Source organism: Hippocampus bargibanti, linkage group LG07 (genome assembly GCF_051943395.1).
Source record: "Hippocampus bargibanti isolate YZ-2025 linkage group LG07, ASM5194339v1, whole genome shotgun sequence".
Taxonomy (NCBI): domain Eukaryota; kingdom Metazoa; phylum Chordata; class Actinopteri; order Syngnathiformes; family Syngnathidae; genus Hippocampus; species Hippocampus bargibanti.
Window position 1 is genome coordinate 2,858,495 of NC_142740.1, and position 17,526 is coordinate 2,876,020.

A 17,526-nucleotide genomic window follows, 5' to 3' on the forward strand; every position below is an offset into this window, starting at 1 on the left:
ACCGTGACGTTGTTGCGTGAGCAATGACATGGAAGATATCTAAATGGGAGGTAATGGAGTCCATCTTAAAAAAAAATGTGGGTTAGTACTGATAGAAACGAGACAGAATAAGAAGTTATCATATTTCAAAGTTTCATGCTGTTATATGCTTAGTCAACATGTGTGACTCCAATACACAATTGAAGCACAGACAACATGGGGTCAATCTGAGGTCAACAGACACGGCAAGTTAAACTGTCAGTTTCAGCTAGGACACAGGTGTCAAAGTCAAGGCCCGCGGGCCAAATCCGGCCCGCCACATCATTTTTTTTCGGCCCGCGAAAGCAAATCAAACTTGTTAAATTCCATGATGATTGCTAAAATCGGAGGCAAAATGTCATATTTTTGGATGTCAACCACAATAAAAGTCATTATTCTTGACTTCAGATTTGAAAACGAGTTATTCATTAATTTGCTGTGTGCTCTATATGTAATATTTGAAGGGATTTAAACATTCTAATGGGTTCCGCAAATTCATTACGGCCCTCGAGAGGAAACCATAACTACAATGTGGCCCGCGGCAAAAAAATGACTTTGACACCCCTGATCTAGGAGTTCTGGCCTTGGACTTTAAAACTTGGGGAACTCCTTTATTACCGAAGCAATTTACGATTTGAAACTCCTTCACAGGAAGAGCTCATTAGCCAGGTTACAAATTTATCAGTTCATGGAAGAGACAATGAAGAGACTCTCAATAAATAGCTTGGCAGAGGGTTGCAGAATTCAGGCGTCTGTCATGAATGAATGAATTTTTCGCCTTATACACATTTTCTGGGAACAAATTAAGTTCGTATGCTGAGGTATTGTGTTTTGGTTCTTAAGCTTTTGTGTATAATAATAATAATAATAATAATAATAATAATAATAATAATAATAATAATAATAATAATAATAATAAGCGCCTTTCAAAACTCTCAAGGTCACTTTACAGTCACAAGATATGTTTTTCTGTGGGTGAGCAGCGGCAGCCACACGCGCCAGCGTTCACTCAACCCGGAATAACTCAAATAGATAGAAAGTTAGCTAGCTAGCTAATAGATAACTAATGATAGCTAGCTCGCTAGTTAGATAGATAATAGATAGCAAATAGATAGCTAGCTAGGAAGCCAACCTAGATAGCTAGCCAGGTAGCCAGCTAGATAGCCAGCCAGATAGCCAGCTGTGTAGCCAGCTGGAAAACTAGCTAGATAGTGAGACAGTTGTGGCAAACAAACCCGTTTTGGAAAGATGGATCAAATTTTTATAACAACAACAACAACAATAATAATAATAATAATAATAATAATAATAATAATAATAATAATAATAATAATAATACATATTGCGTCTTAAGGTGAAATCTTATTTACCAGCTAACACCTGCAGCCTACATCACATACGCACTCAAGTTTATGAGTTACAGGAAAATAAGTTCCGCTCGATTTGATTTTTTTTCATACTTCCTGTCATTCAGGATTTTGTCGGCGATTATCAAAGGACGCTGGCAAAAGGAAATTACATTGACGACATTACAGCACCTACCGTCCAAGATGGATCATTCCCACATAAACAATACAGAACTCAAACATTAAGATTTTTTCCTGTTTTGAGCATTTGGTCATGTATTAAGAAAATGATACCAATGCTCACCATGCTGCCCTGCTGCCCTTTTTCAGCCGCTATTTTTCTGCTCAGGACAAAGCCATGTCTAATGTCAATATACAGTGATACCTTGGCTTACGAACTTAATTTGTTCCCAGACAGAGTGTGTAAGGCGAAAAGTGTGTATCCCAAAAAATAATTTCCCATAGGAAACCATTAAAATGAGAATAATCCGTTCCCAGGTACTCATAAAACATAATTTTCTACTTTTCTAAGCCTTAAAACTACACAAAATATACCTTATTGTATTTATAATAAATGTGCTATGGTATTAAAATTAACTGTACTGTATAATAAAGTCGTTTTATTTACTTTTGTGATGGTCGTTGATGGCTTGATGGAATGGAGTGACCGGTTTCATTAGCATTAAACACTTGATGAGGCACGTAGCCTTCTTCTTTCACCATCTTGAGGAATAATCCCTTGTAGGTGCTTTCTCTGTGATAATCTTATCTAGTTCCTCATCAATTGTGTTCTGTTTAGCTGGGTTGATAGATTTTTGCATCAAGTGTACAGATGATTTGTGCGGGTTATTTGTGGAGCCTGATTGATGGGATATTTGAACCTTGCAGTCTACACTCTGCTTTTGAACTATCCAAGTTGAAACGAGTCCAAATGTCACTGTTTTCCATCCATTTTCCCTCACTGCTGCGTTCTTGACCAATCGCGTGGCTTTAACCGAAGACTGGGGGCGGTGAATAGAGGACAAAAATCAGTCGGCTGCCATTTTCTTTTTAGGAGAGCAGGCTCGTTCACTCATTGTGGCAGCTCCGTGTGTATCCCAAAAAATAGTTCGGAAGCCAAGGTGAAATTTTCATAAATTTAACGTTTGTAAACCGAAAAGTTCGTAAGCCAAGGGTTTCGTAAACAGAGGTGTCACTGTATTGCTTTCGCGCCATCTTGTGGTCTTTGGTGTCAAGGAACTATGTTGAAGTCAGGGGTGGTACTTCGTTCAGTCAAACCAAAACAATGTCTAATACAAAGTAAGATATTTATCATCTTTTTCTGCGGGCTCCCATAATGCACCAACTTTAATTTTTAAAGGGGTTCATTGTAAGACTAAATTGTGCTTCATCACGGAACAGATTTAAACCTATTTTAAAAATGTGCGCTTTGAATGATATGAGTTTTTTGGCTGGCTTACCTTAGTGATGAGCAGGGGTTCGCGATGCTCCAGACCACCGCGGAGTGTAAACCCCCATGGCGCACCTCCGGAAAGCGACACTTCCAGTAGCCTCCAGCCACCACCATCCCCATCTCGCACCCTGGAGTCCGAGTCGCTCACTTTTGCTATGACATGCCAGTGGTGGCTGCTGCCGTTGCCGCCGTCCATGTAGTGCACGCCGATTTTATGCTGCTCTGAATCCATGGCCCTTTGAAAAGAATGAAATAATGGTGACAGTTATTTTTTGGACGCAGATTCCAAAGCTAGACAAAGTAAAAATTATGACAACCAATGAACTTTCTGTGTAGATTTAGCATGTTCTCCCCATGCCTGCATGCTTACGAACTTAATTGGTTCCCAGACAGAGTGTGTAAGGCGAAAAGTGTGTATCCCAAAAATTAATTTCCCACAGGAAACCATTAAAATGAGAATAATCCGTTCCCAGGTCGCCATAAAACATAATTTTCTACTTTCTAATTTTGTAAGCCTTAAAAGTACACAAAATATACCTTATTCTATGTCTAATAAATGTGCTACGGGGTTATAATTAAAGAAATAAACAGTATAATAAAGTCATTTTATTCATCTTTGTGATGGCGGTTGATGGCTTGGCCGGTTTCATCAGCATTAAAACACTTGATGAGGAATGTAGCCTTCTTATTTAACCATCTTGAGGAATGATCCCTTGGAGGTGCTTTATCTGCGATAATTTTGCCTAGTTCCTCATCAATTATGTTCTCATCAAAAAAGTTCGTAAGCCAAGGTATCACTGTACTCTGGTTTCCCCTAACATTCCAAAAAGGTTGATCAAACACACAAAACTGTCTGAAGATGTTGTTTTAGCCCATTTTAAAAGCACTAATATCAGCACAATTAATTGGTCGGGGCTTGATCAATATATTTTTTCATGTACAAATTACACAAACTATTTTATAAAATATCACTGAACCGTCGATTGAGATACGAATTGACTAGTAAGTGTTGTGTTATAGCTATGGTAAAATTTTTACTCTTTACTTCATTTCAAACATCTTTTTTTCTATCTATATCTATAGTTACATTAGTATTTTTATTACACACGTTCCTATACTTCTACTCAAATACAGAGTACTTTTGCCACCTCTTTACATACAATTTTAAAACTTAAGACACATATACTCGGAACCACCTCAACGTTGGAAACTACACCTTTTTGTAGTTTTATTATTTTATTTTAACCATAAAAGCCAAATAAATCACCCCTTTGTATGTTTAAACACCTGTTGTCATCCTCCAGACGGCAACTTAATGCTCTTAGCACAACAAAGTCCGAGAACAAACACAAAGAAGGGGGGGAGACCATCTTGTCCAGCAATAACCGCAACAAAAACGCTATTAAAATACACCCGATAAAACTTTCAGGAAGCAGCACCTTAAACTAAGATAAAATTGATGTTTTATCCAACACAACGTTGAGTTTGGTGTTTAAAACTATCGCCTCACCTGGGGAATGCAACTTGTGGATCAACCGGTGGGCAATCACAGACCGTCCCGTCGTCTCGATAGCCGCTCAATCAGTCCGGACGGGTGCCAGTCGTTCAAGTCCCAGTGTCGCTTTTAGACATTCTTCGTGTTTTATTTTCTTGTTTGATATATTGTATTTTAAGCGTCCGAACACGTCGCTCGGCGAATACAAAGTGTGCGAGGGTCTTCTTGGGTTGTCTGATAACTCTTTGGCGGCAGAGACCACCGACACGAACGCTGCCACACTTAGATAGATAACCACACGCACACGGCAGAGCTAAGTTAGCTTCAGCCTCCACTCGGCCACCGTAGATCGAGTATGCGTTACAATGGCGACATCTACCGGAGAAACGGAAAAATGTGATTACTCAGTGGTCTTTTAACAAATGTCAAAAGCAAACAATAGGGAACGTACGGAAGATTAGGGTCACCTAAAGAAAAAAAAATATGGTTGGCAAGATGCTCACTTTATGCTCAGAATTCTGACTTTAAAGTCAGAATTCTGACTTTATTCTTTGAATTCTGACTTTAAAGTGAGAATTCTGACTTTATTCTCAGAATTCTGATTTTAAAGTGAGAATTGTGACTTTATTCTAAGTCAGAATTCTCACTTTGAAATCAGAGTTCTGAGAATAAAGTGAGGATTCTCACTTTAAAATCAGAATTCTGACTTTATTCTCAGAATGACTTTAAAGTCAGAATTCTGAGACTAAAGTCAGAATTCTCACTTTAAAGTCAGAATTTTGAGCATAAAGTCAGAATTCTGACTTTAAAGTCAGAATTCTAAGAATAAAGTCATTGTTCTGAGAATAAAGTCATAAATCTGAGAATAAAGTCAGAGCTGGACACTTGTAAATATGGGTTGATGCAATATATCAATATGCCTTTCTTGATACTTGCACTATGTACAGTTTTTTTATGAAACGGTTTTGCACATTTACATTTACAGAGTATACAGTTGACATTTTTATTTTGTTATGCTTAGAATATCTTGTTTTCTATACTTTCACCCCCCGCCCACCACCACATCCCCTTTCAAATTGCTGCTGTGGACTGCAAATGTCCTCATTGTTGGACGAATAAAGGTTTTCTGATTCTGATTCTGTTTCTGAATTCTGAGAATAAAGTCATAATTTTGACTTTAATGTCATAATTCTGACTTTCAAGTCAATAATTCTAAGATTAAAGTAAGAATCTTGCCAACCATATTTTTTTCTTCAGTGGCCCTAATACTCCTGTATAGCTGAGACTTGACACAGACGTTTTAACTGAAGTCAGTGAATATAAAGCCTCCACTCGGCCACCGTAGATCTAGAACGCGTTACAATGGCGCCATCTGTCGGAAAAATAGACACATTTCTGTATGCAGTGAAATAAAGCACTACATTACCCAGACGCCCTCCACGAAATAGCTAGCGTGATAGCTAGCCTGATAGCTAGTGAGGTAGCTAGCCTGATAGCTAGCTAGCGAGATAGCTCGCGAGATAGATGGCTAGCTAGAGAGATAGATAAATAAATGCGTCACGTCAAAACAAACGTATTGTTTTTTTTCCGTTATGAAACATTTTATATTAACTGAAGTCATAGACGACTAAGAATAATAAGGTAAATAATTTCTTCTACACACGAAAGTTTGTAATCATTTTTGTCTCATCTGGAGACACAGGATTAATGTACCTCCATTCAGTGTTTACCGAGTTGACCAATAGATGGTAGCGTTGCACTTCTGTTAAATATAATAATAATAACTGGACGGCAGGCAGTGCGAGTGGAAAAGTAGTTGGGTTACATCAAATTATTTCGGGGGTGGAACGCCAGTGATAAAATCCGGGACAAAAAAAACTTTGTGAACACGAGTAAGTCAATGCAAGAGGCGACATAGCATCCTCCGAATTAGCGCATAGAAGGAGAGAATTGTAGAAAAAAAGAAAAACCGCAGGGCACAGGCTCAACTTTTCACCCCTGCACAGAGGGGAAGTGAGTTTTGATCTTTGGTTTCACTTCTATGCCGTATGTGCAATCTTGTGTCACTCTATGATCGTTTGGATTGGGCAATTATACATTCATCCTTTATCTAAACCGCATATATGGAAGATAGTAGTACTAATTTGTGGTTAATATTGCATATAATTTTGCAATATTCCTCCTCAAATGCCAACGTCAAATGCAGCAGCCAGAAAGAAACTCGGCTCAACTCAGGTTGCGGACATTCTCACAGCCAACAGCACCCCCTTTTGGCAGAACTTGTGTACTACAACAAAGGTGGGTTACACTGTTTCTGTTCTTGTCTTCAGCATGTTTTCAGACACTTTTAATCTCAATTCTTATTTTCCAGAAACATTTTTTTGTTTTTTTTTAGTCAGCAAGTCAATTTATTTATTTTGAAGTACAATATTACTTTCAATTAAAAGTCCAATCACTGATTTTTTTTTCCTCAAAAAGTGCAAAGCCTGCCTTCCTTAAAGGACAACCGACGCCTCCGAACATGTTGTGTCCATAATTTGTAAAATCACTTCAAATGACTTCTACTGAGCGTATTTTAAAACGATTCCACGGCATATAGCTATATTTTACGTTTTGAGACTCGCGCTGAATATTCAGGAAGTCTTGTTTTCGCGTTGATGACGATGCCCGACGTGACGTCACTGAAGGAACGCCCCTGACCGAGAAAGCGACACACAATGCATTTTGGATACTTTGTTGATCCGTGTTGATGGCGAAATTAGAAGGAAAACACATAAATATCATTGTGTGTTGCACCAAGACTACTATTTGATACTAGTTGAGACAAATTCCCAGCAGACAAATCAGCCCATTTCCAACTGTGTTTGGGCGCCATCTTGTGCATTTTCTGGGACGCTACATTTCAGTCCAGACGGCTCGAATTGATACGGAAGGACTTCTTTAATCGATTGCAAACATTTATGCTTTCCTCTTCAGAACTATTTGAATTATATTCATAATGAGTAACAAGAAAGCATCTTCTCCGAATCTGAAGCCATTGTTTTGATTCTCCAGCGTCTTAGCGTGACGTCACGAACAAGGGGGCGGGACCTTCTGAAACTCGGCCTCTCCGAGGTCATTTTGAAGTAGTTTTGGGCCACTTTAACTCATTTTTATTGGTGTTTTGCATTTGACTAAAAATATCAGCCTGCGTGTTTTGGGTATTTTAGATGCAATAAAACGTTTTTCTGATGTCAGTTAGGAAACAAAAAATGCACACAACACAAAAGGCACACAACTAACACTGATATACAGTACAACATCATGTGTGGTAATTCGTCATAAAACACATTCACTTTTATGATTAACATGATTAATCTGATGTGATTAAATTGAGTTACAAGCTCGGTAAAACTCATAAATCAAGGTACTAGTGTACTTTGATAGAGCTAACAAAACTCGAGTGGATGTTTTTGTGCGAGTGTGTTTAAGTGTCACAGTGATTTAGACAGAAGGACAATGGAGACCTTTCTCTGTTTCTTTTTCCTTCCATGAGCTGCATCGCCATGGCGACGCCAGGAGTGTGACAGTCATGTGAAAAAGAAGCTGATTGGATTAAAATAGTTGGTGCAATCAGGGGTCAGCAACACGGCGCACGTACTAAACACACAAGGCCTCCTTTAAATTCACACACACGGAACACCAACGGTGACAAAGCCATCAATTTTCTTTCAACATTTTTTTGCCATGTAAAATTTCACCAACGGCCATTTTTAAAATGGCTTTCTGACCCACACACACACACCCACACACCATCTGACTTGAACGATACATAAAAAGCACATGACCAATTGTGACTTTGAATGTGACCTTGAATGTGACCTTGACTCTGACAGTCAAAGGCATACCTGCACATCACAGATAGCACGATCCAATAAATAAATAAAAATACATTGATAGCATGCCGACAAATAAATAGCTAGAAAAATGAATGAATAAATAAATAAATAAATAAATTTGAGATGAGTGATGCTTAAAAAATAAATATATAAAACAGACAAAATGACTTAGGGTTTTATTGTTATGTGCTTTGTTTTATTGTTTTTATTGTGAAGTGTCCTTGGGTGTTTTGAAAGGCGCTTGAAATAAAATGTATTATTATTATTAAAATAAATAGACAGAAAAAGAAACTAAATAAATAACCAAACACGTAGATGCATAAATAAACACACAAGCAAATAACTAAATAAATAAAAAAATACATAAATTGACAAATAAATAAATAAATAAATAAATACATACAGTAAAGTCTCGTTATATCGATATCGGTTGTATATCGATAATACTGCTTATTACGATACTATTTCTATGAACGCAAGGAGAAAATTTACATGCCGCAGGATCGGATATATCGATAGTCCGGTTATATCGATATTTTTTCCCACTCCCGAGAATATCGATATAACGACACTTTACTGTAAATAAATAATTTCAATACAAGTGATGCTTAAAAAAAACTACATACATAAATAAACAAATACATAAAGAAACACACAAGCAAATTAAAAAAAAAATAATTAAATAAATTTAACACAAGTGATGCTTGAAAATAAATCAATAAAACAAACAAAATAAATAAACAAATACATACATACATAAACACACAAGCAAATAAATAAGTAAATTACTTAATTGAAAAAGAAATAGTGAGAGAAATAAATAAATAAATAAATAAATAAATAAATGCATACATGCATACATACATACATACATACATACATACATACATACATACATACATACATACATACATACCTACATACATACATACATACATACACACATACAATACATACATACATACATACATACATACATACATACATACATACATACATACATACATAGATTCATACAACACAAATAAATCAAAAAACAAACAAATAAATTGACAAAGAAAGAAATAGCTTTATAAATAAATAAACAAACAAATAAATAAATAAATAAATACATACATACATACATACATACATAAACAAATAAATAAATTGGCAAATAAATAAATAGACAAATTAATAAATAACTTGAAAATTAATGAATATCTCAATAAATAAATACATTAATTAATTAATTAATTAATTAATTAATTAATTAATTAATTAAATAAATAAATAAATAAATAAATAGATAAATAAATAGATAAATAAATAAAAAAATAAATGTTAAAAAATTTATCTTTTGGAAGACTGCATCGAAAACCTGTTTTCATTATTGATTGTTGAAAAGTCGTGCAATAATAATTAATAATCGTCACGATAATCGAGCTGAAAATAATCAGGTTAGGAGTAACACACACAGCTGTGTCAGACTTTTGAAGACTTTACTTTTTCTTTCTTTTCTTTTTTTTAAAGGTTTACCAAATCCTTCCCACCTCATCCTGGCTCCATCCTCCACGTCCTCCAATCGCAAACGGCGAGGGCGGCAGATGCGCGACCCAGGAACAGATCATAAAAAGCACAGGGCCTGAAAGAGGAAGTAAAGAGGACCTAGTGAGTTATTGCCCTCCCCCCTTCCCCAGCCCCCCATCCAAAACGTACACACCGGGGCATGGGAACAGAGAACTTCTCACGGCAGGGGGGCAGCGGAGGGCTTGTGATAAACTCTGTACACTCATTATCTCGTCATCATTTCGTCCCTGTCACACCTTGCTGTCATAATACTGCACCAGATTTAACTGTAATAAAATCATGGAGATAAATGATAATCCTGCCATCAACCCACCTCCATTTGTTTGATGTTTACATGAGCGCTACTCAAATGGTCACATGTTAGACGCATGGGAAATTCACGTTAAAAAGTGATGGATTGACATGACAGTGATACCTTGGCTTTCGAACTTAATTGGTTCCCAGACAGAGTGTGTAAGGCGAAAAGTGTGTATCCCAAAAAATGATTTCCCATAGGAAACCATTAAAATGAGAATAATCCGTTCCCAGATCCCCATAAAACATAAATTTCTATTTTCTAATTTTCTAAGCCTTAAAACTACACAAAATATACCTTATAAAATATGACCTACGTCATATTTTTAATTTCCAAATAAATTCGCGAATGGCAGTAAATAAGTTAAGGGGATTTTTTTGCGTTTTAACGAGAGTGTGATCAGCAGAATAATGTTTCCACGTTGTACTTTAATGGTAACAGACAGACAGGCACACACACTGTTTCACACGAATCCCAGACAACAGCGAGTGTTTGCTTGATTAGATAGCTGACAAAATTGTCACCAGGTGATGCGATTTAGCCCAGCTAGCATGTCTATGTATTGTCCATTGTTCACTCATGCCTGCTTTGCTATTGTGCCTATTCGGTAAACATCACTTCTAAACCAATGAAATGTTCTCGACGACAATACTGAGACACTCCCGCACATTAGTGACACATGCTGATTGTTAGGATCAATACACTTTCACACACTCTCTCTCACATTCACAAATAATACATACCTGCTCTCGGACCATTCAAGAAAATGCTCTTTCACACACAACCAAAAAAAAAAAAAAGATTCACACACATACACAATTGAAATGCTCCCACGAGGCTGTTGCGATATGACGTAATCGTGCGTCTAAGTGTTTTTCCCTGTTTATGTTTTGCCATTAACAACTTGAGCCTTATCCCTCTGCTGCAGGAGTAAGGCTCAAATTGCCCACCCCGAGACCTTTGCTCGTTCCAACTATGTATGTCCGTGTGTGTGGATTGGTCCTTGACAGAGGTCAGTCACACTGCAACATTTTGGGATTAATCTGTCCTGTCGACTCCCACCTGCAAAAACACAGCGTGCAGGTAGGAGATAATATAAAAATAAATATTAAATAAACAAATCTCCTTCTTCTTTTCCTTTTGGCTTTTCCCTCCAGCGAATCAGTGTCCTCCATCTTCATATCTTAATCTATTTTATCTAGTCATATCTAGTATATCTAATCTAATCTATCTTAATAAATAAATAAATAAATAAATAAATAAATAAATAAATAAATAAAAACACATCCACAGACTAACTAACTAACTAACTAACTAACTAACTAACTAACTAACTAACTAACTAACTAACTAACTAACTAAACAAGCAAATAAATAAACAGAAATAAACACACCAACTAACTAACTAACTAACTAACTAACTAACTAACTAACTAACTAACTAACTAACTAACTAACTAACTAACTAGTTAATCGACTGACACATCAACTAACTAACTAACTAAATAACCAACTAACTAACCAGCTAGCCAACTAGCCAACCACCCAACTAACTAACTAACTAACTAACAACTAACTGAACTAACTAAATAAATAAACACATACATACATACTCAAACAAACAAACAAGCAAGCAACTAAATAACTAACTAACTAACTAACTAACTAACTAACTAACTAACTAACTAAATAAATAAATAAATAAATAAATTAAATGGCAAAAATACTACAACAGAATAACTAACTAACTAACTAACTAACTAACTAACAAAATTAATACATACATACATACATACATACATACATACACACACACACACACACATACGTACGCACGCACGCACGCACGCACGCACGCACACACACACACACACACACACACACACACACACACACACACACACACACACACACATACATACATACATACATACATACATACATACATACATACATACATACATACATACATACATACATACATACATACATACATAAATGATTCTGAGATACTTTGATCAAACCTAGTTAGGCTAATGTCAAAAACTGCAATAAGACAGACCATGTTTGAACTGTTTACGAATAATTGTTTTATTTTATGTCTTAATGGTATCATAAGTACAGCGGGACATTCAGGTATGACTCTTCATTTTAATTGGATCTGTGATAATGTGATAAAACTCATACTTCAAAACACAAATAACAGAAAATAAAAATAAATGAAAATCTGAACGTGTTCAACAAGTAGACCAGACACGGACGGCGAAGGCCTGCGTCATATTATATCTGTTTATGATGAGGTGAATGCTAATTATAGAAGAGCGACATGTATACAGCACATGCAGTTCTTCCTGAATGACAGGTGCTGATATGGTTTCCTCTGGTTATGGAAGATGCCGTGTTTATGGTTTGGCGCTTGTATTCACACACACGCACGCGCTGTTGTAATCACTCGCCCCTATCTGATCCCCCCGTAACACAACTTTCCCAACTAACCTCCTCATCCTCCTCCTGTCCTGCAGCATAAACTAAATCTGCCGCATGACAGCTATAGAATCGCCCTGACCGATACGCTCCGAATTAGCGTGAAGAGCTTCAACTTTGATGAGAGCGGCTTCAAAACGATCGGGAACAAACATAAAACATCAAATAGCAAAAAAAAAAAAGGGTCTGCTTCACTTTCCATTTTTGAGAAAATAAACGTTTCAAGAGGATATTAAAATATATTGTCATCTATCTCGCTAGCTATCTAGTTTGCTACCTACCTAGCTACCTATTTGCTATCTAGCTAGCTAGCTATTAGCTATAGGGCTAACTATTAGCTATGTCCTTGAGAGTTTTAAGGGGTGCTTGTAGATGAATTGTATCATTATCATAATAATAATAATAATAATAATAATAATAATAATAATAATAATAATAATAATAATAATAATAATAATAATTATTATTATTATTATTATTATTATTAGCTATCTATCATCTAGATAGCTTGCTTTCTATCTATTTAAGTTACTTCTGGGTTGAGTGAATGCTGGCGCGTGTGGCTGCCGCTGCTCACCCACAGAAAAGCTTATCCTGTGACTGTAATGTGACCTTGAGAGTTTTGAAAGGTGCTTATAAATGAAATTATTATTATTATTATTATTATTATTATTATTATTATTATTATTATTATTAAAACATGTCGGTAGTTAGGTAAAAAAATAAACAGAAAAATAAATTAATAATAATAATAATAATAATAATAATAATAATAATAATAATAATAATAATAATAATAATAATATATTATTATTATTATAACTCAAATAGATAGAAAGCTAGCTAGCTAATTGATGGCTAACACAGTATTAAAATGTATTATAGACAGGGAGGTAGTTATATAAATGAAATAAATAGAAAAACAAGTAAATAAATAAATAAATAAATACATACATACATACATAAATAAATACATAAATAAATACATAAATAAATAAATACTTTTCATTTATAAGCGCCTTTCAAAACTCTCAAGGTCACTTTACAGTCACAGGATACGTTTTTCTGCGCAGCGGCAGCCATACGCGCTAGCGTTCACTCAACCCGGAAGTAACTCAAATAGATAGAAAGCTAGCTAGCTAATAGAGTAGATAACACAGTAGATGGCGAGCTATATAGCCAGCCAGCCAGACAGACTGCTAATAGCTAGCTAGCTAGATAGTTACTCAGCCAGCTAGACCGCTAATAACCAGCTAATAGATAACTAACAGACAGCAAATAGGTAGTTTGATAGCTAGCTCAACTGTCATAATTATGATAACAAGCTAGCTTTTCCCATCAATATTATGCATCATACAAAAAATAAAGTTTTCAAGAATAAAACATTGTGTGATTTTGAAGACACTGTAGTGTTAAATGATTTAATTAAAAATAAATCAATTCAGAAAGACTGAGACTGTCATATAAAATATTTTACGACAATCACTCTTAACGTAATCGAGTATATTTTGGAAATTATTTGCCCAGAACTTTCCATGTACAACCATACCATGGCCATATAGTTCATACGATCTTTTCTTTTTCACACAAACATCTTTTCAAATGGATTTGAAGTAGCAATGCTTGGATCTGTTCTCCTTCACAAGTCTTTAATCAGCATCCATGGCGGGCGGGAACTAATGCTAGTTTTACTACTCACGAGGCCGACTCACGCCCTTTTCCCAGACCATCTTTCCCAAGGCCACATCTGGAGTGACATCATAAAGAAAGCAGTGTTTCAGACTGGTCGTCATCTCCAGGCCTCACATCACCGCTGCATTTGGTACCTGGGTTTTCAGTGAGGAGTAACCTAACTTAAAGGACAACCGACGCCATTTCTTTGTTTCCTAACTGACATCAGAAAAAACGTTTTATAGCATCTAAAAGACCCAAAACACGCACGCTGATATTTTTAGTCAAATGCAAAACACCAATAAAAATGACTTAAAGTGTCCCAAAACTGCCACAAAATGAGCTCGGAACTGGGCAGATTCAGAAAGTCCCGCCCCCTTGTTTGTGACATCACGCCAGGATACTCCTTCACAAACTGCCTTGCTCCAGAATCAAAACAATGGCTTCAGAGAGTTCAGATTCGGAGAAGATGCTTTCTTGTTACTCATCTAGTTATGAATATGATTCAAATAGTTCTGAAGAGGAAAGCATAAATGTTTGCAATCGATTAAAGAAGTACTTCCGTATCAATTTGAGCCGCCTGGACTCCAATGTAGCGCCCAGAAAATGCACAAGATGGCGCCCAAGCTCCATTGGAAATGGGCTGATTTTTCTGCTGGAAATCTGTATAAAATTATTTATGGTGTTACCGCAATTGGTAGTCTTGGTGCAACACACAACGATTCACCATCGCATTATTTATGTGTTTTCCTTCTAATTTCGCCATCAACACGATTTTTTCAGACCAAACAAAGTACCCAAAATGCATTGTGTGTCGCTTTCTCGGTCAGGGGCGTTCCTGACGTGACGTCCCGTCAGGCATCAACTCGAAAACAAGACTTCCTAAATATTCAGCGCAAGTCTTAAAATGTAAAATATAGCTACATACGGTGGATCTTTGTAAAATGATCTCAGGAGAAGTCATTTGAAGTAATTTTACAAATTATGTACTCAACTTGTCCGGAGGTGTCGGTTGTCCTTTAAAAATCAACCTGTAATTTCCCCTAAAAAGTCACTCGAGTCACAGTAACTCATTCCTCGTTTACCAGGAGTCTCTCTCCTGTATTTGAGTCACCTTTATAATAGACAGTCCTTGATGAAACCTGCACAATGCCCACTAAGAAATCGTAAAATATCTTAAAAACGTATTTTTATTTTTTATTTTAAAAAAACGGGTCGTGTATTTTTTTTCCTGTGTGATTCAATGAACGGGTTAATCTGAAGTCATCCGCCAAGTACAAAAATGAGAAAATGAAAATTCCTCCGCTGCGGCGACACATACGAGTTGGAAAACTTTCGCCCAAAATACTTTTTCTTAGCAGGTTAGACTCAACAGTCGACTTTATTTAACGGCGTTAATAATACTTTTTAATTATGTGATCACGGAAGTGGATAATCAGCTTCGGTGATTTTCAAACAAACCTAATTTGGGGTGACAAATAGATCCAGTTTGACTTGAAGAGCGGAAGGATACCCGTTTTAGAGTTTTCACTCGTTGACGAGTAATGGAGAGGTAGAGTTGCGACGAGGCGACTGAGTTATTCAAGTCAAAACAACGACTTTTAAAAGCTATCTTAACACGCGTGCAAGTCAAAAACTACCAAAATGCTTTAAGTAACTTTCGTCTTTTTGTTATTTTTTTCTTCCTCCATCTGATAATTACCCACGAGTAAATTCCCACTCGCCGGACTTTTTTTTTCAGTGGGGTTGAGAAGTCACAGAGAGGCAAGCAAGCGGGCAGCTCAAGTTTTGGGGCTCGCGCGACCTTATGTGGATTTTACCTCAAAAACATGGAGAGGATCCCCGGTTTCTCCTCGGGAACGTCGCTTGTCTTCGTCCTGGCTTTCGTTCACCTCTCCCTGGGTAAGTGTTGTTACGAACGACGGAGTTAAAGTCGAAAATGGTCCATTTTTTTGTTACCTCCACCTTTGCTTTGCGCCCTAACAGCGCGTAGCATCACTGCGCTTTCCCTCCTACTCGTTTTTTTTCTCCTTCTTCCAAACTAACCATATAATAAAGTCAAAATTTCACGATTTTTAAACGTTAAACAATATACAACACATACAATACAAATACTGTACACGGGACACTAGTTTTAGCTGAACACACCTCTGTCTTTTTTTCGTTTTAATTATACAGTACAATGTATTTCTTTAATTATAATACCAGAGCACATTTATTATACATACAATAATGTATATTTTGTGCAGCTTTAAGGGTTAGAAAATTAGAAAGTAGAAAATTATGTTTTATGGGGACCTGGGAATGGATTATTCTCATTTTAATGGTTTACTATGGGAAATTAATTTTTGGGATACACACTTTTCACCTTACACACTCTGTCTGGGAACCAATTAAGTTCGTAAGCCAAGGTATCACTGTATTCTGATCGACCGTTGTCGACGATGATGCTAATTCCCATTATTAAAATGAGGAGGAGCCAGACGAAGGTTTTTTTTTTCTCTTCAGTGAGTCAGTAGGTCTCATTTTGTGCTCAAATCCTTAAAGGACACCCGATGTCTCCGGACAAGTTGTGTCCATAATTTGTAAAATGGCTTCAAATGACTTTTACTGAGCGTATTTTACAAAGATTTTACGTTTTAAGACTCTCTCTGAATATTCAGGAAGTCTTGTTTTTGAGTTGGTGACGAGTCCTCACCCTACGTCACTGAAGGAGCGTCCCTGACCGAAAAAAGGGCACATTTTAGCAGTCCTTCCATCACGTCAATGCATTTTGCTATACTTGTTTGGTCTGAAAACATCGTGTTGCACCAAAAAGAGGCAGAAGAGGGCGACAAAGCTCCATGTAAGGAATTTATCAGCCTGTGGAAACGGGATGATTAATTCCTCACACGGCTACTCGCTACTCGTAACAATTAAAGAATTATTTTGTAATGGCTAGTTTTCAAGACAATGGCTTTAAAAGCAGGCTTTGTTTGCAACTGGGAAAGCAATGCCAAGTGCAAATACAAAAAAATAAAATAAACAGAAATAAATAGTCATAATCGACTTGTTGAAGGATTGTTACTGAAAAAAGGAATTGTGTAAGGTTGCTTTCCCAAGACTTTGCTAATTATCGCTAAATTAGCTAATGGTAGTAACCGTACCAGTAATAGACAGGCGCAGCTAAGTGATAAAATACTACTAAATACTCATACTAATACTACCGAAACAAAATCACATTTCCTGCAATTTGAGTGAAAATGACAAAAACCCTGGCATTTGGAGTGGACACATTTTTTGTACGTCTGGCAGTGAATGAGTTAATGTACACATTT

The 17,526-nt window shown here is 36.4% G+C and overlaps 2 protein-coding genes across 2 annotated transcripts in view; one reads left to right on the forward strand and one right to left on the reverse strand.

Annotated features, from left to right (window-relative positions):
* shroom2a (shroom family member 2a) overlaps nucleotides 1-4,604 on the reverse strand; it is a 43,952-nt gene extending 39,348 nt beyond the window's left edge. The window contains 2 exon segments of the mRNA XM_089000389.1: nucleotides 2,825-3,053; nucleotides 4,328-4,604. Coding sequence (XP_088856515.1) covers nucleotides 2,825-3,049 — 225 coding nt within the window. The 5' untranslated portion in view covers nucleotides 3,050-3,053; nucleotides 4,328-4,604.
* An 11,143-nt stretch (nucleotides 4,605-15,747) lies between these two features.
* The window catches only part of notch2 (notch receptor 2), an 85,104-nt gene continuing 83,325 nt past the window's right edge, over nucleotides 15,748-17,526 (forward strand). Inside the window, exon 1 of the mRNA XM_089000738.1 lies at nucleotides 15,748-16,111. Coding sequence (XP_088856864.1) covers nucleotides 16,039-16,111 — 73 coding nt within the window. The 5' untranslated portion in view covers nucleotides 15,748-16,038. The remainder of the gene's footprint in view (nucleotides 16,112-17,526) is intronic.